At 45.2% G+C, this 23,853-nt stretch overlaps 1 protein-coding gene and 1 long non-coding RNA gene across 3 annotated transcripts in view; one reads left to right on the top strand and one right to left on the bottom strand.

Annotated features, from left to right (window-relative positions):
• Positions 1 to 8,339: 8,339 nt before the first annotated feature.
• On the bottom strand, positions 8,340 to 13,656 carry LOC121137594 (IQ domain-containing protein F5-like). Its single transcript, XM_040740213.1, has 4 exons — positions 13,552 to 13,656; positions 12,470 to 12,541; positions 9,924 to 10,022; positions 8,340 to 8,772 (listed from the first exon to the last, which is right to left on the bottom strand). The coding sequence occupies exons 1-4, from the start codon at positions 13,567 to 13,569 to the stop codon at positions 8,356 to 8,358; spliced, it is 606 nt and encodes a 201-aa protein (XP_040596147.1). The 5' UTR covers positions 13,570 to 13,656; the 3' UTR covers positions 8,340 to 8,355.
• Positions 13,657 to 13,697: 41 nt separating this feature from the next.
• Positions 13,698 to 23,853, top strand: part of LOC121137598 — a 32,806-nt gene continuing 22,650 nt past the window's right edge. For both annotated transcript variants that reach the window (XR_005874896.1, XR_005874897.1), the window contains exons 1-3: positions 13,698 to 13,779; positions 20,456 to 20,560; positions 22,030 to 22,116. This is a non-coding gene — a long non-coding RNA (uncharacterized LOC121137598). The remainder of the gene's footprint in view (positions 13,780 to 20,455; positions 20,561 to 22,029; positions 22,117 to 23,853) is intronic.

Below are 23,853 nucleotides of genomic sequence, written 5' to 3' on the forward strand. Positions count from 1 at the left end.
TGCTGGCAGGTGAACTCAGTAGTGTAAGAGTCACCAGGTTGTACTGGTTTTGAAGGCTTGAAGGGATCACAGAGAGCAGCTGAGGTGTGACTTTGTGAGAGACAAAGGTAGGGCATTGGTGAAGGTGCAGCTTTAGTAGCAGTTGAAGGCTCAGGGTAGAAGGAACCATGCAGAGAAGTTGACACTCGACACCATGAAGAGAGCCCAGGAGACACCATTGATAAAAATGCAACCCAGCTGCAGCAGCAGATTTAGCATTTTGGAGTTCCCAGTACTATGGGACAACTACTAAGAAGAGCAGCAGTGGTGAAGTGGATCCAGCCAGAGCCTAGAAGACAAGCTGTGTGTCTTGCAGGGGGTAGAGCCAGAGAAATGACCTAAGCTCCACTGTGGAAGAATCCTTTAGTATGCTGTGAAGATGTTTTGCTCTCATTGGTTTAATAAAGACCCAACTGGCCAATAGCTAGGCAGAAAGAGGTATAGGCAGAAGTTTCTGTCCCGCCTGGTTCCATAGCTGTTTAGTCCCAAATAAACACACAGAGGCTTATATTAATTATGAACTGTTTGGTCAATGGCTCAGGCTTATCACTGGCTAGCTCTTGCTTAATTATTAACCGATTTCTATTAATCTGTGTATCTCCATGTGGTCTTGGCTTATTGGAGAGTGCCCAGGTGTCCTACCTTCCTGGTAGCTACATGGCATCTCCTTGACTCTGCCTTTCTCTATCCCTGTTTGGATTTCCCACCTGGCTAAAATTCCATCTGTCCATTGGCTGAAACAGTTTTATTCATCAACCATAGAGAAACATATATTCACAGCACACAGAAGGACATCCTCCATCAAAGAGGTTAGGTGGGAGAGCCAGACTGAGAGAACTTGGGGAAGAAGGAGGACAGAGTCACCAGCCAGACATAGAGGAAGCAGGACGTGTACAAAATTAGGTAATAAGCCATAAGCCAGGTGGCAGCATGTAAAGGAATAGAAATGGGTTAATTTAAGATGTAAGAACTCGTTAGAAACAAACCAAAGCCAACCAAACAAGCACAGGGCTTACATAGGGCTTCTTAGAGACAGAGTTTTTCCAGGGTGAAGATTTCCAGAGTGGGAATTGGTTGGATTTCAATCCCTGAACTTGGACGAGCTCAAGGATTGGTTGTTTTTTGTGCTGGGTTTCAGGGTCAGGGGTGTGTTTCCTTGGCTCTGGTTCCAGGGCCAGGCTGTGTTTCTTTGGCTGGCCCTTTTTCCCTATGCCACATGTGTGTCTGGAGGTCAGGAGAAGGCACCAGTTGATGTTGATCTGGAACTTTAGAGAAGAGTAGTTGTGGGAGGTGCTTCACATGCAGATTATAGTGGGGTTAGAGCCTGAAGAGGGCCCTGATGAGAGCCTCAGCCAACTTCTAGGCTTCCTTGTCTGTTGCTGTCACTCCTATTGGTCTTCTTGTATCTATACCTTTGTTTCCCAGCTGAACCCTTACAACAAGCCATGCCATCCTTTTTGATGGGGGTTTTCCAAAGAGAAACCATTGTACAAGAGAATGGTGCCTGCCCTGATCATTGTAGTAACCCGTTTGAAAGGGTCAGATAGTTTTCTAGGCTGATGTCAAGCCAGCATTACCAGCTTGTCCCCCTTGCCACCTCTGATTATATCTCCTCACTTCAAGGTTACTCATTCCCTTCTGACGTGGGCCAGGTTCAGCCCCTCCCTGGGCAGCCTTGGCTTGGCTCTCTCGCTCACGCACCAGGGGGTTTGTGAGTTAGTGCAGGTCACATGACTTACATGGTTATGTGAAGGGCAGGTTAAGGAAGTCCATGAACGCCTCAGTAAAAGAATAGCAGATATTTATTTAGGGACCACTCACACACTGAAAGGTAAAGCCCCACCTCGGTCTTCTGCACCTGGAGGCGCAGGATGCTGCGCTGTAGGATGATGGTCAGGTCTCAGCCCATCACACCACGAGAGAGAGTGCTGGACCCCTCCTCTTTCTTATAGGAGATCACCGAAGTCACACCCTAAGACTCCAAAACTATTGGTGGAAACAAATACAACCATGACCTTGAATGACTATGTGTGGGTCACTCTCTAATTTACCCTTTTCTATTTTTTACATCAGCTTTTAAGTTGACATCCATAGTAATGGATTTCATGATGGCATGTTCATGTATTCATGTCATACTTTGTTCTAATTTGTCCTCCTCCCCTATTCCCTCTGTCCTATTCACTGGCTCACCTCTTCTCCCTGAACAATCAATCTCCCATTTCTGGATTTCATGTCTCATTATTGTCTTCATAAGGTCAAAACGAGACATGCTCATGATGTCTCGTGTGCCCCCTACCCTGTCTCTCCTCTGCATGCCCAAAGTTCCCTTTCCTCTTCCCCTCCTCTTTTCTCTCACTCCCCCCCCCCACAAAATCTTTCAATGTGTGATGACCAATACATCACAAAGATAGCTGCAGAAACAGCTCAGGAAAAACAAGTTCATTGCTCTCCTAGGTCATAGGAGAAAGGCTCATGTGTGCCCTCAGGATCACAGGGGAATTTTCAGGTTTGGCAAGAAGGCAGTGGAGAGAAGCAAGGAGAGAGGTTAGGCCCAGTCTTATTGGTGTTTCCATGGAGACATCAGATAGGACAGGCAAATGGTGTAGGGTTGGCTAGGTGGAAGTGCTGGAACCTTCATGGTCAGAACTGTGCAAGGTCCTGGCACAAAGCTCTGCATCCCTGAAGTTGGCTTCTAGATGAGGTCATGTATTAGTCAGGCTTCTAACAGAACTAATGGAATGAACCTCTCTCTCTGACTATATAAGGAGGAATAACTGGAATGACTTACAAACTGAGTTAATTCAACAATGGCTGTTTGTGGAAGGGAGACTAAGAATCCAGTAGTAGCTCAGTTCTCAAGGCTGGATGTCTCTGCTGGTCTTGAGAATAGATTCCCAAAGTAGGCTCTAATGCCAGCGAAGGAATGGATGTGCTAGCAAGGTGAGGGCAAACAGGCAAAGAGCAAGATCCTCCCTCCTCCCTTACATGGGCTTCCAGCAGAAGGTGTGGCCCAGATTAAAGGCATATGTCTTCCCAATCTAAGGTCCAGACTGGATGCAGAGTCACCCACTTCAAACCAAGAAAAAATAATCTATCACAGGCGTGCCCTCTGTTTCTGGATTGTAGTTCACTCCAGGTGGGGTCAAGCTGACAACCAAGAATCGCCATCTCAGGTCAACGGACAATGAGGTTAGATACTCAGGACCTGATAAGAACTTTGCACTCAGACCAACAGTTAGGGAGCTAGAGGCAACAGATGAGGTCAGGGAAAGCTATGTAAACCAGGAGGTTCCCCACCCCAGCCTTTGTGCATAGATAGACCTGAATGAAGAGAGCTTCAGTAGAGAATTCCCAGGGGAGCAGGCAGCAAGAGAAAGTTCTGAGATGCGAGAAAGCTTGGGGTGTTCTCCTTGGGATGTCTGATGATTGGCAGCTTGAACAGGTAGGACTGTTATGGAGTCTGCTTGGATCCAACACAATTGAAACACCAAGTCAATGCGGAAAAGAAAAGTTTATTGTAATCCAAGCCACTACTGATGGATCAGGGATGTAGAACAGACTTGGGAGCTGAACTGTGACCCTGAGCCAGAATGCTACAGAGCTGTTAAGCACAAAAATCACAAAAGCCACAAAAATCTGTGCCAAGTTACATTTTCCACCAATCAGGATTCAGGGATAGGGGACTCTCCTATGGACATTTTTTTTTGTGGTATCCTTATCCTGTTCCCATTGGTTGGTTTACTCAACTCTGGCTGTGTGACTTGCCCCACATTCATGTCTCGACTTGCTAACCAGGATGTCAGTCACCCAGTGTTGGAAACTTAAATTTTATTTGACCCCTATTCAGAATGGAAGTTTCACTCAAAATGGCTTCATTTTGGGTCTTTTTAAAGGACAGGGACTGTGAATCCAGAAAAGAAATGGATAAGTTGTTGCAGGTGGTTTTCATCATGTCTTGGCCCGATGCCCTCCTCAGCCCCAAATAAGCACAAAGACGCTATGTTAATTATGAAACTGTTGGCCGATAGCTTGGGCTTCTAATTGGCTAGCTCTCTAAATTATTAACCCATTTCTACCAATCTATGTATTGCCATGAGGCTGTGGTTTATCTGGTAATGCCCTGGCATGCTGTTACTTCTTTGGCAGCGTGGCGACTAGGTGGTCGGCTCCTTCTGCCTGCCTTTCCCAGAATTCTCCTTGTCTCCTAGTCCTGCCTATCTTCCTGCCTCATTGGCCAAACAGTGCTTTATTCATCAACCTATAAGAGAAACATATATACCAAAGGACATCCCCCTGGCTAAATAAAAAGGGTCTAACTTTAACATAATAAAATATATAACAACAGTTATCAAATAAGAACTATAGTTAGCAATATCTAGCCCATTAACAATTGGTAAAATTTAAAGAAAATATTCTATCATTTAGTTTATCTTCGTGAGTTTAAAGTTTTATATGTAACTTGCCTTTTATCATAACTAAGGAAAACCATAATCATAACTATCTGTCTTCAACTCCATCAAAGACTACAGAAGGATAATATATAAACTCTAGAATTGACAGAGACATCTTGCTGCCTGGACAGTCACCTGAAGTTCTTCTGTAATGTTGGAGCATCCATCTTCAGCCTATAGGCCATAGTGTGTCTGGCAGACTTCTCAGTGAAGCAGGAAATTTTAAACTGTCCACCTGGCAGTTTGTCAGTCATTTTTCTTGTCCTGCAGAATGTCTGGCAGACTTTTCTATGAAGCAGGAACCCTGCAGGACTGTCCCATCTTGTTTCAGCAGTTACTTTCCTGTGGGTCCTGTGTGTCCAGTTTATACAGCAACAGTCAAACAGTCCAGGCAAGAGCAGTTTCTTGCTTAAATGGCTAGTCTTGTCACATTGAAAGCAACTCCATATTGAGTTTCTTTGATGCCCATCTTCCTCTATGACATAATTGGTGTTGCCAGGAGCAGTTGTGTCTCTTTGCCATGAAAAAACCCAAACCATTTTAAATGTCATATTCTGAAGATCTTTGGTAGGTTTGAAGACTATCCATCTCAAATATATCTCTGTATATCTAGAAAATCTAACTAACATAACTATAAGTTTTGACTATTATTGGTGATTACAATCTGTGTTTAATTATACATTTCATTTCAAAATGAGCTACATAAACACAATATCTAAACAAGAATAAAAATATATCTATAACAAATTTGACCTTAAATTTGTATCAATAAATCAAAATCCATATCAAAGTAAAGTATTCATTTCTATATAATATTCCCCTTTTGGCTATGATCATTAACCATTTATAAACAACCCCATTTAAATGAAAAGAAAAATTATAAACAATATTTGGGAATTTGGGCATCATCCTCTCCAAACTACTTCCTATTGTTTGGGAGTGCTGTCAATACCATGTGGATCTTGAGAAAACCCAGAAACCTAGCAAAATCCTGGCTGTAGTAGTCTGCAAGGCTGCATCATCCCAGGTGTTTTGGATGTTGGATCACATGGGACACTGCTTCAGGGGGTCTTGCTTGATCAAACCATATTAGTCTGGAAGGAATCTTTTCATTTTCTGTGGAAACACAAACAAAATCTCTTTTCCAAAGTAACATGTCCTTACACTTAAATTTCGAATTCAAAGCATTTTCAAAATGTGTAAGTTGGATTAATTCAGTAGCATTTGTAATTAAACATCTGTTAGCAGTTGTTGCTCCTTCCTCAGCAATCAAACAATTCAAAGACAACACAATAACATCAGCATCCAGACTCTGTGCATTTTCCAACTTTACATCACTTTTCTATTACTCTATTTCTTTTACTTTTATTTATTCATTCATTCATTCATTTATTTTTTGAGACTTGGTTTTCTCTGTAACCTTGTTGCCCCTGAACTTATTCTGTACACCAGGCTTGCCTTGATGTCACAGAAATACACTTACCTCTGCCTCCTGAGTGCTGGGATTAAAGGCATGTGCTACCACTGCCCAGCTACCCTATTTCTTTTTTTTTTCTTTTCTTTTTTTTTTTTTTTGGTTTTTTGAGACAAGGTTTCTCTGTGGCTTTGGAGGCTGTCCTGGAACTCACTCTGTAGATCAGGCTGGCCTCGAACTCACAGAGATCCGCCTGCCTCTGCCTCCCAAGTGCTGGGATTAAAGGCGTGCGCCACCAACGCCCGGCCTATTTCTTTTTTTTAAACCACTTTATTCTTTTTCTTTTCTCTCCCAAGCCTACACATATTTTTAAACACACTGTAAACCCTTTAGAGCTTTTTCTTCATCTGAATCTATTTTTACTGTATATCTTTATCTTTTTCTGGTCACAAGTTTTTACTCTGCTGAACAGCATAGCTAAAACAGCTGTGCAATTTTTTCTGCTTATGCAGAGTCAGGAAGCATCTCTTAGAGAAGCCATGAGCCTCTGCTTGTCTCTAGCAAACAGAGCCTACTCTAGAAAATGCTGCTACCAAGAAGCTGTGCTTAACTTTGTTGTTTCTAAAATCCCTTTTTAAGCTTTTGTCAGGTTTTACATGGAAATTGGTGCAACCTACATTGGTGCCATTTTGTAAGCATGAGTTTTGTGGCCTGGCTGGGTCCTGGTGCTCTTGTATATATTATAAACTGTTGGCCGGTAACTAGGGTTTCTTATTGGCTAGCTCTGTCTTAATTATTAACCCATTTCTATTAATCCATGTATTTCCACGTGGTCTTGGCTTACTAGGGAATTCCAGACCTGCAACTCCTTTGCCTGCTACATGATGATTGCTCAGCGTCTCTGCAGAGAAGAGAGTGATTTCCTGTTTGTCCCTGCTTATATCCTGATTCTGCCCAGCTATGTCACTTCCTGTCTGGCCAATCAGCCAATCAGTGTTTTATTCATAAACCAATAAGAGAAACATATATACAGAAGGACATCCCCCATCAATAAGTTCTGGGCCTTAATATGTATTCTGATATCCACTGAATGTTTGAATGTGTCTTTTCCCCATCTTCTCCTTACAATGCACAAAAGGTCTTTCTTTATACTTTCCTCTTATTACAAGGGCCAAGATGCACTGTGAAGACCAGGGTGGGACTGTAATGTTTCCAAGGATAAGATGATTGTTGATATGTATTATATACAAGGAAGATGATCCTTTAAAAATGCCATACCTAGGGGCTGGAGAGAGATGAGTCAGCAGTTAAGAGCACTGGCTGGTCTTCCAGAAGACCTAGAATCAATTCCAAACATCCATATGATGATTTACAATAATCTTTAACTGTAGTTCTATGGGATCATAGAAAAAAAGGAAAAATTTAAAAAGTCTGCCCTTGGTACCTGTGATGGCTATTCTTGAAGACTAGTGAAGAAATTCAGCCCGGTAGACTGAACAACTACTGGATTTTCAGACTTTCCTTCTGTAAGCCTTTCTAATAAATCCCTTTGTATGCACATAATTCATTCTATCAGTTCTGTTCCTCTAAAGAACCCTGATTAATACAGTATCTGATTCAAAAATTAAAACAAAAACAAAATAAAAAAACCAAAATTTCTAGGCCCTAGTCCATATTGGCAACTCATTGAAAGACCTGTCTCTTTTTAAAATTTTTATTTATATATATATATTTTTTAGGTATGAATGATCTGTCTGCATGTATGCCTACAGGCCAGAAGAGAGCATCAGATCCTATTATAGATGGTTGTGAGGCAACATGTGGTTTCTAGGAATTGAACTCAGGACCTCTGGAAGAACAGCCAGTGCTCTTAACCACTGAGCCATCTCTCCAGCACGAGACCTTTGTCTTTCATGCATGGGCCAGCATCCTCTCTGTCCGTGTTGAACTCCTTTAGCTCCAGCTGACCCCACCTTCCCCTATCCATAATACTTTAGCCTGTAACACGCTCTTTGCCTGAGTTTTGTCCTAATGCCACTGAAATCAAAGTGCCCTCCTGGCCAGTGTCACAGGAAGGACGCTGATAAGGTGCAAAGATCAGGCCAGACCAAACGAGGTTCCTTGGAATAAGGGGAAGAGTTAAATCAGGAGAATGCTGGCGGATGAGCTCTTCCGTATTGCAGAACTTGAGGGCCATCATTTAAATGGATCAGTAAGGCGGTCTCTGGAGTTGGTCATGCAACACCTGAACTCTACAGCACCAGTATTCCAACCAGCAGACACTACTAATCAATCATAGCTCTTGCTCATGCAGCTTGAGACTCTCACATTCTCTGCTCCTAGGGAGTGCAGGCGTTTCCTCTTGATTCTCCAGAGCACACTGTGCTTTAAGTCGATATCCAGCGGCTTGTCTTACAAAGACCCAGAGACAGATAGTAGGAGCAACCCTGGTCAGTTCTTTATTGGGAAAAGTATGCAGTCTGAAAGCCGACAGATTTGTGATTCAAAAAAGATATCAATGTGAAGTTTTGGCTTGTTTCCTGTGATCTCATAGCAGCCCTGGACCATATTATTATTTTCGCAAATGCAGTGCTCATTCCTGGAGTCTTGCAGTTTTTGGAGGTAACGCTTCCGGACGAGCCACATCCGCACCCAGGACTGCAGCTTCACAGCTGCATGTATTTGCCTCAGGCTGTAACCCATCACCTTCTGTAACTTCTTCTCCAGCAGCCTGGCCATGGTCTGCCTCCACCAGCACTGAATGGTCCAAGCACTGAGGGCGGCGAGCAGCAGGGCCCGGCGCACCAATGTGCCTCGCCACCAGGCCTGGATCTTTATGCTTGCCTGCTCCATGTCAACAGGCAGCTTCTATTTTGAAGAGAAGTTGCATGAAAAAGAAAAGACACTCATGAAATCATCCTCCGATACCTCAGCCTCAGGGTGGGGAATTAGGGAGGCTCTTAGAGACCAAGAAGGGCATTCGGCCTCTGGTTACCCCTCTCTGACACATTTACTAATGGATATGCATGCATCACCTTGAGTCTCAATGTCCCCACTTATAGAATGGGGTACATCTGCTCTTGATACCTCTTCTGGCTTTCCACAGAGCTGGGTTGGTTGGCCAGTTTAGGACAAGAGTCCTGTGTTCTATAGAACTGTCTTGGATCTGATAGCCACCAGGGTCCCTTGACCTCTTCCTTCAGACTTTCATCTGCAGGTGTGAACTTAACTTTTCTATTGCCTTAATTCACCCTGCCATCTCCCTCTGTCAGACCCGAAGATTGATTCCCTCTTTTGTACAGTCTGGGATCTTTCTCTTCCATTTTTCACTTAATTTGTTCACTTCCCACATCTCACACACACACACACACACACACATGTTCCACACTCTTGTATAATTTACACACACACGTTCCACACTCTTGTATAATTTACACACACACGTTCCACACTCTTGTATAATTTACACACACACGTTCCACACTCTTGTATAATTTACACACACACATTCCACACTCTTGTATAATTTACACACACACACGTTCCACACTCTTGTATAATTTACACACACACACGTTCCACACTCTTGTATAATTTACACACACACACACACACACACACGTTCCACACTCTTGTATAATTTTGGGCATGAGATTCTCTCTGTTTAGCTGTTTATTCACCAAACACACACCATGCCCAGCTTTGTACCCCAGTCATCTGCCTGTCTGAGGCCAACAGGCGACTGGATAAGACAGTCAAGGATAAGCAAGCCCTATTCGTAGCAGATTGGAGAGTGTAACTGCCCCAGTTAGCTGGGACTGTCTTGGTTTCTGAAGGTTGTTCAGGGTGATGGTTTTACTCAGACCTTTCACTCTCACATGTACCATGCCTGGACTATCAATTCCATGACTGTCCTATGGTATGGGCCACAAACAAAGCCTGCATCAGCCTGGGTGATGTAGGTCAAAAGGTGTGTTAGGTCAGAGGTCACTCCAACACTGGGACCCTACACCACCTACCTTTGGCTGGTGTGTGAGTTTCATCTTCATTGCCTTTCTTTTCTGAAGTTTTCTACCTGTCTTTGCAGCTTTAGTTTTCTCAACTTGGGTTTGCTTCTTCTATCATCAGAATCAAAGGACAAAGTAGATCATTTCTGTGTCCAAGTCAGTGCTGATTCTAATATGCACACAACCACTTCGCTTGGACAGCCTGCCCAAACACAGGCCTGTATCCTGACCACTAGTGGGAACCCACTTTCCCCTGCATACAGCTTGTCAGTGGGCTGACTTCAGCCTGGGTTTTCTAATGTGCCTCTGGCAAACGCTCTGGTCAACTGTGGGCAGCCTCTGAGGACTGTGCTGCTCCCCGCTCCGTTCTCTTGGTTTTCCCTCTCACCTCAGATGGTCTGCTTCTGTGGGATGGGTAGGCTGTTGGGGATGTGGTGTCAGTGTCCTGGTAAGGATGTGACAGCAGACCCTGCTATGGCTCCTTGAGCAACCTCAGTCCTCTTGGAGACAGACAAGTCATTGCTCCTCTTGGAGGGAGAGTCCAAACAGCTCAATGGTAACCCAAGCCCCAAGCAGCCCCTGGACGGCTGCTTCTGTGCATGGATGGCCTGTGTGGACTTCACTTTCTCAATTATATTAAAAATATATTATGTACAGCTTTGACCTGTTTTCTCTGTCTTGTCACATTGCCTTCTGCTTAGGGATTCCACACCATTGCTGCCTGTGGATTGATCCTTATCACACCCCTTTTAAAGGTGCAGTAGATATTTTTGAAATGATGCATTCTCTGTTTCTCATTTGCATGGGGGCGGGGGCAGGGCCTATGCCCAGCATTTGGATCCAGTGTTGGGCATTCTGGCTTTTGCTGTTTGTTTGTGGTGGTGGTTGTTTTTGAGTTTCTGGATACTTAGGTTTCCTTTGAAGTGAGACCCTGAAGTAGATTTTAGTCAGTGACTGAGAATTTTCTTCTATAGGCGTCTTGTTACTTCTTAAAAAAATCTAAAAGTGTAGTTTCTTCTCATCTCTCACCTTCTAATTCCCTTTCTCCTTGAACGGAAATCAATAGGCTGAGCAGTAAACACAGCTGGACAAAGAAGTCAGCCTTAAATGACAGTGGGCATGTCAAGCCAGGTGAGGAAGGCTGTGTATGGGAGGGGTCCCCAGCAGGAAGCCCAGGCCGAGACAGGAGGGGTCACACAGAGAGGCTGACACTTCTGTGCTCCGGTGGATGAAGGGGACCTTTGGATGGGTCAGCCGGCCAATGAGGAGGCAGGAGCCTCATCCCAGCGAGGACTGGGCTCACCCGGAGATGGTGCCAGTTGCCAGGCACAGTGCTGGGGCCCGAGTGGGTCAGTGTGGAGGATGGAAGGTGAGGAATGACGATCAGAGAGACTGACTGGGGCAGGGCAGGGTATCCATAGAGAGGGATGCCCAATATAGGGCATCAGAGCCTTGGCGGGGTGAGGAGGGCGCCAGAGCGGGACCACGGGGCAGCGAAAGGTGGTCATGAGCGGGAGGGGAAGGGTCACATAGAGATCACTATGGTAGTTATTAATGATTGGGAACAAGGCTCAGATCGTGTCTGCTCTTCCCTTGCTCCGTCTCTCCTGCTTAGTGTTACAAAAGAAGCGATCTGTGAAGGACTATGCGTTTTTTAAAGGATTACACAGGTTGTGAAACTGTCGTCTATGGTGCAAGCCCAGGCATGGGTGACTGAGGTGGGGTGGAAGCTGCTGGAGATGAGAAGGGAGTGGTTGTGAACCCCATCAGCTGATTCTGGAGTCTTTAAGAATGTCACGATGCTTAGGGAGGAGGGGACTACATACATCATAGAAAACCTAGTGCTAAGGGGCGAGGATAAAAAAGCGAGATCTGGACTATTTTCTTCTCTGTATTTTTGCAAGAAGCAACTAACAAGGACCCTCAGGGCATTTGTCAAAAACACATGGGGCTCTAACAGTCACCCCATTTCCTGGACACAGGGACAGGTGTGGTTTTGCCTGTCCCTTTGTCTTGCCCATGGTTACAGGTCACATTGGCTCACCCTCTGAGCTACAGCATTGTTGTCTATCAAGCGAGATTACACTTGCCACATGGACCTCACAGGGGGAGCTGGGGGAAATGCCTTCCTCTGTATGTAGGAAACAACGGGTCCTTCCAGGGAAGAAACTTTAAATCTATGACCCGTGACTCTGTCCTGAGCGCAGGGTGCTGCTCACCAATGTGTGACAGTGTCCTAGCTACCCAGGGTCTCCCTCACCTCTTTTCTATTAATGTCTGCTCCTGCCTTTCAAGCTGCTCCATAACCTTTGGGGCTTATGCCAACCTTTGTCTACCTCCCATTTCTTACCATCCTGGGCCTCACCTTCCCTGTACTCTGCACGCTGTTTACTCAGGGAGGGGATGTCGGAGACAGATCTGTGGGGACTGGGGAAACCCACTTCCCCTTCGGCCTGGGAGCAGGCACAGATCGATCAATCCTGTGGGGCCAGAGCTGGCTCTTCTAAGACTAGGGATGGTGACATCATGGGTTTGCCATCTCCGGTTTTCTTACCTACCTTTAGTTGCTTTTTGTTCTTTGACTTTTCTTTTTCTTGTGTTGGTTTCTTTTTCTTATCTTGACCAGACTCCTGCAATCAGAATTGGGTTGGTATGGTAGTTTGAATAAGAATGGCTCCCATAGGCTCATACATTTGAATGTTCGGCCTCCAGTGGGTGGCTCTATTTGGAAGGATTAGAAGGTGTGGCCTTGCTCGAGAAAGTGTGTCGCTGGGGGTGGGCTCTCATTCCAAGACCCGAGTCTCTCCCTGTTGCCCATGGATCCATTTGTAGAACTCTGAGCTATTCCTCCAGCACCAGGTCTGCCTGCCTGCCACCATGTGTTCCACCATGATGATAGTGGACTGAACCTCTGAAACTGTAAGCCAGGCCCAATTTAAACACTTCCTAAGAGCTGCTGTGGTCATAGTGTCTCTTCACAGCAGCAGAACACTGTGACAGTTGGGTTGGTTTGGGATATTTGATTGCACAGTGAGACTCTGAGTCTGTTAATAAAGTTAAACCTTGAATTAAGGAGTGGAGTCTATGACTAGCTGACCGGAATTAGTCATAGAGATTTTAGAGGACCAAGATAGATATAGAAAGAGACAGAGGGGTGCTTGGAGAGATTCTCAGGTCTTTCAAGCCTCCGGGAAGGTAGAGAAACAGAGTCAGCTAACCATTTCCCTACCACTTCCTTTTTTCTTTTTCTTTTTTGGTTTTTTGAGACAGGGTTTCTCTATGGGTAGCTCTGGCTGTCCTGGAACTTGCTCTGTAGACCAGGCTGGCCTCAAACTTAGAGATCTGCCTGCCTCTGCCTCCTGAGTGCTGGAATTAAAGGCTTGTGCCACCCCTGCCAGACTCCACTGTTTTCTTGATCTATCAGGTTTGTACCCAAATATCTGACTCCTGAGTTTTTATCAATAGTAGAATAATATAGGTAAATGCTTCATTGGGTTGTGGGTTAAGACTACCTTCTCTAGGATATGTCTAATGCCTCAGCTCCCTATGATATCCCTGAAGCCCATGGCATTGTCCAGGGCTCCCTTCCGTCAAGGGACAAGTCTCCACCCCGGGGAAGGTGAGTCTGACAGAATCTTACACAGCACCGATTGACCATGGTGGGAGGGCCAGGGTTCAGATGTTCATTCCCCTCTCGACATTGCTCCTTTAACTCCAGCAGGGGCAGGGCAGGTGGTGGAGGAGGAGAGGACCATGACATCACAAGGATATCTGTGACTCATGATTGTCTTCTCCTAGCTCAAAGACTCTGGGAAACACTTGACTCTTACCCCCCTGCTGGAATGGACTAGAGATGTCAGGCTGACATGTGAGTTTTTACTGCCTCAACGATGACCACTGTTCTGACCCACACCAGGGCTCCTCCTGTCACTAGTCATTGAGGAGAATACTTCCTGTTGCCACAGGAGGCACATGGGCCTTCCCACCCTACCGACTCAGACTGGGTTTCCCTGATATTCTCTGCCTGTTTCCACGGTGTCTGAGACACTTGTATCATAAGAATGCCTGGCAGCCCTCTGGAATTTTTCTAGTGACTAGGACCAACAGTTGCTGGCCTTCATTGGTCATTTTCAGCCATTTCCATGGTCCCTCAGCCTCAACTCTGTGCCTTCTTTCATCTTCTTTTGATTTCTGCCTTTCCCCTGCTTCCCTCCTGAGCTGCTGGCTGGAACCGTTTGGGTGAATCTCGATGCTGCAGTGACGGTCACAGTTACCAGCACAGGGGGAGAGGTACCATTTGCTGCTTGTCATTGTCATCACTAGTGCTGTCGCTCCGTTGCCACTGTCTCTGCTGTCACTCTGCTGTCACCCCTGTCACAGCCGTCACTACTGCAGCCAGACTGCTCCAGTTCTGCAGCCACTCCCCTGCCATGACCTCATGGCTGTTGTCATCGATGCCGTATTCACGGCAGCCACCATTGCAACTGCCACGGCCAGCTGCTGGCCACGCCCTTGACTCCACTGTTGGCGCTGTGCTGGCTCCTGGCCATTCCTGTGACTCTGCTGTTGCTGTGGTAAAGCTGCTCCACCATCTTTGCTCAGCCCACTCTACTGTCTATGGGAGTCAAAGCTAGGCAAGGAAACTACCACTAGAGAGAAGCTTTGCATTGGGCGCAATGCTACCACACTGTTTTGTTGGTGTGTGGGTGTAGGGGACAGCCCAGGAAGTTGTGTCTCAGCAAGATCACAAAGCAATCCAAACGAACCTGCCTCTATAGCCAATCATAGCAGAGCTTCATGCAAATGAAGGACTTTATGTACACAAATCATGACATTTGTCCCCTTTGGGTCAGCCAGAACAGTCAGTGTTAGGCTACTAGAGGATATGCTCCCCCTCTGATTTGGGTGGAAAAGTTGCAGGCTCCTTTATAGTTCAAGTTTTGTGACAGCAATCAGTTCAGAGCAGACTGTTGGAACTAGCTGTGACTGTGGTTGCACCTTTAGCAGCTAGAGTTGTGCTACAACAGCAAGCAGCTGTGATTATTGCTTCCTCAGAGTCAATGGAATATTCAAATCAGTCAAAAGTGGGCTTACAGGTAGTTCAATTTGTTGCTCGGCTGAGAACCCTTTGTTAAAGGAAGACAGGACATTAGGGAAGAGTTAAACAGCTGCCAATTAGGAAGTCAAATTGCTCCTCCCATTCAACAACATAATTTATAGGAAAAAATAAACATCAAAGTGTTTAAAGGACTGTGGTGGTTTGAAAGACATCGGCCCCCAAAGAGAGTGGCACTATTAGGAGGTGTGGCCTTGTTGGAGTAGGTGTGGTCTTGTTGGAGGAAATGTGTCACTGTGGAGGTGGGCTTTGAGGTCTTGTATATGCTCAAGCCATATCCAATGAGATAGACCACTTCCTGTTAGCTGTAAGATGTAGAACTCTCAGCCACCTCTCCAACACCATGTCTGCTTGAATGATGCCATGTCCCATCATGATGATAAGGAACTGAACCTCTGAACTATAAGCTACCCAATTAAATGTTTTTCTTTATAAAAGTTGCCATGGTCATGGAGTTTTTTCTCAGCAATAAAAATCCTAAGACAAGGACTGGCTTTTAAACTTGGAAAATTTTTAAATTGAAATGTAATTACATAATTTTCCCTGTTCCCTTTCCTCTCTCCAGTCCCTCCCTTGTTCCCTCTCACCTCCTCTCAAGTTGGTAGCCTCTTTTTATTTATTGTTATACACACAAACACATATGAATATAGAAATACAGAAATACGACCTGCTGAGTCCTTTTAGTGTCAGGGCTGACCACTTGGTATTGGGTAACCAGCTGGGGACTCATCCCTGGAAAGATTAGTTCTCCCTCTCTCAGAAGTCATTAGTTGCCTGTAGTGTTTGTGTAGGGGTGTGCCCCAAGAACATTTCCCCCTTGGAAGTTAGCTTGCCTATTGGTGTCATCATTGTTCAAGTCTTGTTTTGGCAGCTATGTTGTTGAGGTACCATGGGTGTAACTTCCTGCTCATTTCTAGGAAACACAGTATTACAGAAGATGTCCTGATCCTCTGGCTCTTATGATCTTTCTAGCTCTTCTTCCATTATGTTGCATTGTAGATACATCTGTTGGGCATCCCATGATCAGTCCATCTCTATTTTGACCATTTGTAGCTTTCTGTAGTGGTCTCAGTTGCAAAAAGAAGTGTGTCTGATGAGGAGTGCGAGCTACATTCATCTGTGGCTCTAAGGATATGTTTTAGAATGTGGTCTACAATCATACTGGTTAGTAAATTGTGGTAGGTTCTCCTCTAAGATCCATGCATTAGAAGTAATTTTAATATGTCTAATAATCCTCTTGACAATGCCTACTAACCTGCCCTACTGCCTAACTCTTTTCCATGGCTGATGGGATTGTAAACTGCTAATCAGTCATAGTGACTTTAGTCATAAGAGCCTAAACACATGTAAGTCAGTGTGATAGATTCTCACATGGGAATATTATGTAGTAACATTATGATCCAGACTGCGATGTGAATGAGTTTTGTCCATCAATGCTGTGTACTGGGAGGGGCCATACACAAATGATGCATGGCTATGATTGTTTATATGAAATAGATGACTTCTATAGGGCGAGGATACATTTTGAAAGGCACAAAGGACTGGAGGAGAGGCTAATGAGGAATGGACACTAAAAGGATCAGAGATTATACAGACTGATAAAAATACTTTGGAAATTTATGTAGGTGGTGGCTGCTTAACAATTTGAACACACTAAATGGCATTGCCTTAATAGCTACTCTTTAATGAGTGATTTTCATTTTAAACACACAAAAGCACAAAGACATGTGTGCATTCATGCACATACATACACATATACACACATGCACACATGCATGAGCACATGCATACACACATACACACACTGTGATGATCAGTCCCTGTAGCAACAAGAAGAGGTGACACTCTGCAAAATCTGGGTACAGAGCCCTGCCCCTTTGCAGCTGGCTGTGTAATGGGAGGTCTATGGACATCTCCAGTTCTGATGAGGACTTTGCAATCAGGATAGCAGAGCTACCAACTAGAGCCAAAAGAAGCTGGGCCAGGATAGCCATCCAAGCCAGGAAGATAGAGGGGGGCTCTCTAGGGAGTGTTTGTGCAGAGACTGAGCTGAATGGATAAAGCTCTTAGGAGAGAATACCCTAGGGGACCAGGAGAGAAGGTCCAGCTTCTGAGTGGGAACAAGGCTGGCATGCTCTGCTTGAGATACTTCGTGAGTGGCAGAGTGTCCAAGAGGACACGGGAGAGTTTGAAGGATACAACTACACCGTGTAGGGGTGTGGACATAGGGAGGGTGTCAGACTTGTTCTCATAGATGGGGAGACCTTAGAGCATGACGACGAGAGAGTGGCATATTGAACAGCTAAGGGGAGCAGGCATCTAGCAGTGCTCCTGGAGACTTTACCCCTCCTCTCCAGGCATGCAGGCATTGCTAACCAGACACAGGCACTGTCGTGGTCCAGGGCTCTCACATCCTCTGCCCCTGGGAGGCCAGACACATGCTGCTTGCATGTGCCGATGATGGCGCCAAGTGGTTTGTATAACAAAGACCCAGTGTCATCCGTTAGAAGACCTGAACAGTTCTTTATTGGCAAGGATATGGCAAATCTGTGATCCTGGAAAGATGTCAAGCTAAAGACTTAGTTGGTTCCTTGTAAGGACACTGATCAGTCAACCGCTGACCCAGGAGACCAGGACATAATGCTGGCACCATTTCCCTCCTGTTTCTGGTCTTTGCTTTCTGCCATGCCAATTAATGATCATGCATCACCTTGTGTCCTGACTCTCAACCTATAAAATGAGAGCATATGCTCAGTGTAGAGAAAGAACCTTGTGACTTAGAGGATCCATCTGGACTGGACCACATACAGGGCCCATGGCCTCCCAGATCGTCTTCCATTTGGTGGGAAGCTAACATTCTCAGCTCACTCTGCTCTCTCCTCCTCTACCTCAGTCAGCAGCCTGACAGTTCCTCCTGTCAGGTCCTAACAATGAGTTTCCTTCTCCATACAATTTGAGATCCTTATCACTCTTGCTTATTTTGCTTCTAGAACCTTGTGCTTACACACACACACACACACACACACACACACACACACACACACTCCTGAACAATAATAATTCTGGGCGTGAGGTACCTTCTGACAACATACAACCACAACCCAGCCCTCACACCCTGCCCTCCAGCTCTGTTGAGCACTATTCCTACTCTTGCGGGTTTCTCTTCCTCCCACCCATCTCCATGCCTCAGTCTCTGCCTTGCTCGGGTCAGCAAGATGACTGAAGAAGACAGCCATGGGTGAGCAACCTCATCTCTGTTCATTTCAGTTTGGGGTAAGGCAACTGTTTATTCCAGCTAGCTGGAGACGGTCCTGGTGTCTGACAGTTGTTTTGACAGTAAACATCCCAACCCTCTTTCTCACAGAAGGATTCTGTTTGGAGCATAAATTCCAGGACTTCCCTACGGTGTAGGCCACAGAGAAGACCACTATCAGTCTGGGTGGTATAGGTCAGAGATGTGACAGATCACAGGTCACCTCCAACCTTGAGCCACCTACCTTTTGAGCAGATGGAGGTGTGAGCTTTGGTTCTTCTTTTTCTTTTGTAGTTTTGGTTCTTGTACTTCTTCCACAGGGATTTATTTGGCTTTAGCTACCTTTATAATCAGAATTAAGGAGGAAAGCTGTTAATGGATTATCCTTTGAATAGCTAGGAAACTGTTTTAACACATGCCCAGTTTTCCTAGACAGCCTCATAATCTGATTAACCAGAAACCAGTCAGGTTCTACAGCCTATAATCTACCCCACACAGAGAGCCTATGTTTGGAGACAGATGGTTCAAATCTCCCAAGTTTGCAGTCCCTTAAATTCCCCCATGACTGGGCTTATGATGGAGCCCCCATCTCAGGTCTGTACTGAAGAATGAGGGAAGGGAGCCCATGATGGTTTCATAAGGAAGCCTGGGATACAGGAATCAGAATGGCTTCCTTGGGTAGTGGGTAGGATCCCATTCATTCCTACAGAAATTCCCAAAGTTGGGCTTTAAATGGGGGCGGAGACAGAAGGTAATAGTTCTTCTATCCTGTTGGCAGAAGTGTGACCCGAACTACTGCAGAAGACAGTGTTTGACAGTTTCCACTAATACCGAATATGTATTTACCCTATAACTCAAGGTCCCTCTTCTGGACAAAGATAAAAAATGAAAACATTTATGTTCAAAGTGTATACACATGGGTTGGGGTTGCAATAAGTCGGTAGAGTGCTTGCCTCATCATTTCTAACCCCCAGCACTGGATAAATGATATGGGTGTGCGTGCCTGTAATCCCAGGAGGTAGAGACAGGAGGATCAGGAACTCAAGGCCATCCTCAGCTATATTCAGCAACTTGATGAATAAATTTGAGGCTAGCCTAGGATACAGGTAACTGACAAAACAAGCAACAACAAAAAAACTGGATGTGGTGGTGCACACCTTTAATCCCAGCACTTGGGAGGCAGAGGCAGGCGGATACCTTTAAATTTGAGGCCAGCCTGGTCTACATATTGAGTTTCAGGACAGCCAGGGATATAGAGAGAAATTCTGTCTTGAAAACAAACAAAAACAAGTTTTTAAAGTATGGTATTGCATGCCTTTAATCGCAGTACTCAGGAGGCAGAGGTAGGCAGATCTCTGAGTTCCAGGCCATCCAGGGCTACATAGTGAGAACCTGTCTAAAAAAATAAGTGTGTGCGTGCAGATATTCACAGCAGCCTTTTTCAAAACCAATAGATCAAAAGTAGAAGTAGTCCATCTACCTACCAGTATAGACGACTAGACAGGGAATTAGCTTGGTCATGAAACAATTCCCAAATAAGCCCCAGAAGTCACAATGGGCACTATACACTATAGTGTATAGTGTATAGAACAGTCTCAGAGTCTGCTAAATGAAGATGCCAAGTGTAAAAGATTATCTGCCTGGTGATTCCGTTTGTATGAAACGACAACTCTAATCCACAGGCAAGAGAAATCAGATGAACATTTACAGCTAAACTAAGGATATAAAGGGTAGTGCCTGGAAATAGTACAGAGAAGCAGAAAGAAATACCTTAGTATGTGGTAAAGGAGTTTGGCAACAAATCAAATTGAGTGCTTCATGAAGCTGCAAAAAGAGCTTGTCTCTGTGCTGCCCTGGGAGAGCACAGAGGAAACAAGTCACATTTGAAGGACAATGTGGTCCCTGCTGTGCTTTTATTCATGAGTTATAAAATCTCTATAAAAGAGGAGATTAGGAGTGTGTGTGTGTGTGTGTGTGTGTGTGTGTGTGTGTGTGTGTGTGTGTGTAGGACAGGAGTAAGAAGCAGGGACATCTTCATTATGCATCCTGGGCTATCTGTAGGCTCCAGTGTTATCAGTTTCCTCAGAAAGCAAGACATTTGCAGGCCTGAAAACCATTAGGCCCCACCTAAGGCGCGAACACCTTTGACTGTTGTGTCTTTCTCTACCCTTGCAGGAGGCAGGTCAAGGGCAGCCACTTGGGCAGAAACAGGGTCCCAACTCTGTCTGTTCCTGGCTCTGGAAACCCCACCAGAAAGAAGGTCATTGAGCAGAAAGACCTGTGAGTAAGACCTCAGGCCCTGGTTCCCCTCTGGGAAACTATCCAGGGGCAAACTGAGGCATGCACTTGGAGTTAGTTGGTGGGAAGCTGGTGCAGGATTATGGGGAACTATGGGGAGTGGCAGAGACCATTTCAGGATGGGACAATCAACATGAAGTTGAGGGGTTGCCTAGTTTTTAAGGAGGAAGACAGAGAATTGGTGGGGAGCTGCACAGGGACCTGGAATGTGCAAGAAGTATTTGTAGTATCTTAACAGTGTTGAACAACCCCAAATGGCAGACTGGAATCTGTATTTTCTCTCTTACTTTGGATCACAACCCAGAAATTTAAAAATAATTGCTGGGGTCATTGTTGCAATTTTTAAAAAGTGGCTTGAGAAAAACACCATGTAACAGAGTTCAAACGGGGGATTTTTATTAGGGGAAAAGGATCCTAAAAAAGGAGAAAGGGGAGCAGGGAGATGGGCCTCGGGGACAGGAGGAGTAGCAGGAGAGAGGAGAGATATGAGAGAGAGAGAGAGAGAGAGAGAGAGAGAGAGAGAGAGAGAGAGAGAGAGAGAGAGAGAGAGAGAGAGAAAGAGAGAGAAAGAGAGAGAAAGAGAGAGAGAGGAGAGAGGAGAGAGAGGAGAGAGAAAGAGAGGAGGTAGGCAAGGCCCTTTAAAAAGGGAACATAGTGAATAGGCACAGGTGGTGCTCTCAGTGGCAGCAGCTGAGGGCGTATTCCGTCAGACCCTCAAAGGCCAGTACAGATGCCTGAGTATTAACAGTGATAGCTCAGTTGGTGAAGTATTTGCCCTGCAAGTACTAGGACCCTATTTCTGTCCCATAACCCATGTGAAAAAGCCAGGTGTGGGGCACTGTCTTGTAGCCCCCCCCCCCACTGGGAAGGTGGAGACAGCAGATACCTTTGGCCAGCCGAACCTACTTGGAGAGTTCCAGACAGTGAGAGACCCTGACTCAGATGGGCCCACCTTTATACGTGGCTTAGTGTTTTTCTCTTACAGTTTCCAATATACTTTATCAGTTCCTTGTATTTAGCATTTTAACTATAATATGATGTGTGCTCTATTTCCCTGATCTTTTGTGTTCTAAATACCCTTGTACTTGAACAAGCATCTCTTTCCCTGCTTCGGGAGACTTTCCCTTATAGTTTAATTGAAAACGATTTTAACACTTCAGCCATTAAATTCTTCTCCTTCTGTGTCCGCCATTCATGAACCTGGTCATGTCATAGTATCCCATAGGTCTTGCGTGTTTCATTTGTATATTTTTGGTTATCTTTGTCATTGACTGGGTATTCCACTTCCTCTACCTTGGCTTTAAGCCCTGCTACTCTGTCCTGCTTGTGACCCATTCTATTGGTGGAACTTCGATGAAGCTTTTCATTTGACTTATCACAGCGTTCATTTCCAGCATTTCAGGTGTATTTTCTTACTATTTCACTTTATTGAGTTTTAATTTTATATTTAGGTTGACTTCCTCACTTCATTCATCTGTTTATATTCCCTTGGACATTTACCTTACTGAAGAAAGAAGTTGGGAAGGGAAAAAAACACGGTAAGACTAGTGATTAGTATTGGGGTCATAGGGGAAAAAGGAGACAGCAGAACATAAGTAGAGGGGGCTGTGATTGAGAGAGCTGAGGCACTTTTGACTAAGAGTAGAATGAAAATAAGTGATCACATAGATCTTGGGCGCCTCAACACAGAGACCCTATAAGCAAGGCCAATCTGTGTTCATTGGGACATGTGGAAAACAAAAAAGGAGACAGGAGAGTGAAAAAGAGAAAGTGGGGGGGGCGAGGAAAGGAGAGAGGGGGAAGGAGGAGAAGACAGAGGAGAAGGAGGAGGAGAGGTAGCAGTACAGGAACAGAACAGGATGGGCCTGGGCTGCTAAACTGCCCCTGGGTGTTAGAGGAGGGGGAGTAAATGTGGAGGAGGGAGAGCTGAATGGGGGTGCAGTGTGTGAATGCCATCATGTCTGCTGGATTCAGTCTGGAGTCTCTTGGCATGCTTTCCCTGACACCCAGAAGTCTGTCCTGCCTCGGGACATTCGTTTGTGAATATTTCAGTGTTCAACGGACTATCAGTGTCCCTTAAATTCCTAAATGATTGACACTAGAGCAGTGACTGGTTTCTGTATGGCTATTACTGTGCTTTTTAAATTTTAACCTTTGGTTAGATTTGTCCTCTGGCAATTTCATACACACATAAACCATACTCCCATCACCGCATCCTCACTGTGGACCCTCTTTTGAGAGATCAGGTTAGTGATGCTGGTACGGTCCATGGGTGGTGTTCACAGGTGACATCTCAGATCTGCACACATCCTTCTGGGGTCCAGATGAGAATGCAAACCCTGCTCTATAGTCAGACTTCCTTTGGACTGCCAGCTCTCAAATAATGACATGGAGACTTCTTATTAAGTATGAAAGCTTGGCCTTAGCTTAGGCTTACTTCCAACTACTGTACACCCCACTTCCTTCATGTCTGGTTAGTGAATCCCACTACTCCTCTTTCCATAGTTTCCCTCTCTCCCTGGAAGTCCCGCCTATTTTCTCCTGCCTATTGGCTGTTCAGTTCTTTATTAAACCAATCAGAAGATGCCTTGGCAGATACAAACCTTCATAAAGAAAAAAAAAAAAAGATTATCCCACAGCACTGCTTCTGTGTAATCCTCCCCAAAATCTGACTGCTTGGGGCTTGTGTGAGTTTCCTTCCAGACCCTGGCTCTGACCAGGCTTTTTTTGTAGTTCTTATTCAAAGTTTCTTTTCTGTAATCTCACAGTTCTATTGGCCAGGCTTTAGCATACAGTCCCATGATACTTACTGTGAGTTCCACAGGACTATGGTCTGGGTCTGCTGGGCCACTGACATGGAAGGGGTCTTTTTGTTTTGTTTTGTTTTTCTTTGTTTTACCGAGACAGGGTTTCTCTGTATTGTTTTGGAGGCTGTCCTGGAACTCCCTCTGTAGACCAGGCTGGCCTCGAACTCACAGAGATCCACCTGCCTCTGCCTCCTGAGTGCTAGGATTAAAGGCGTGTGCCACCAACGCCCAGCAGAAGGGTTCTATTTATATACTTATTTGTTTCTTTTTGAGAACTTCATATATAAACACAGTACCTAAATAATTCCAGCCCCCGTCTGCAACTCCTCGCACCCCTCCCCTGTTCCCAAGGTCATGACCTTTACAGAAGGGGTCTTTTCAAAGTGACATCTTGCCACTGTTCCACTGAATGCTGGGTTTTGTGTCCAAACTGCTGAGCACCCAGTGCCAAGAAATCCCCCCTATTTT

Source organism: Mesocricetus auratus, unplaced genomic scaffold, assembly GCF_017639785.1.
Source record: "Mesocricetus auratus isolate SY011 unplaced genomic scaffold, BCM_Maur_2.0 Super-Scaffold_100691, whole genome shotgun sequence".
NCBI classification, from domain to species: domain Eukaryota; kingdom Metazoa; phylum Chordata; class Mammalia; order Rodentia; family Cricetidae; genus Mesocricetus; species Mesocricetus auratus.

What these genes read in the sequence shown, in the direction of transcription:
- LOC121137594 (XM_040740213.1), bottom strand. An exon ending in AGAACAAAAAGCAACTAAAG is followed by an intron (nt 10,023 to 12,469) that starts GTAGGTAAGAAA and finishes TTCTGATGATAG; the next exon opens with AAGAAGCAAACCCAAGTTGA. An exon ending in AACTCACACACCAGCCAAAG is followed by an intron (nt 8,773 to 9,923) that starts GTAGGTGGTGTA and finishes TCTTCAAAATAG; the next exon opens with AAGCTGCCTGTTGACATGGA.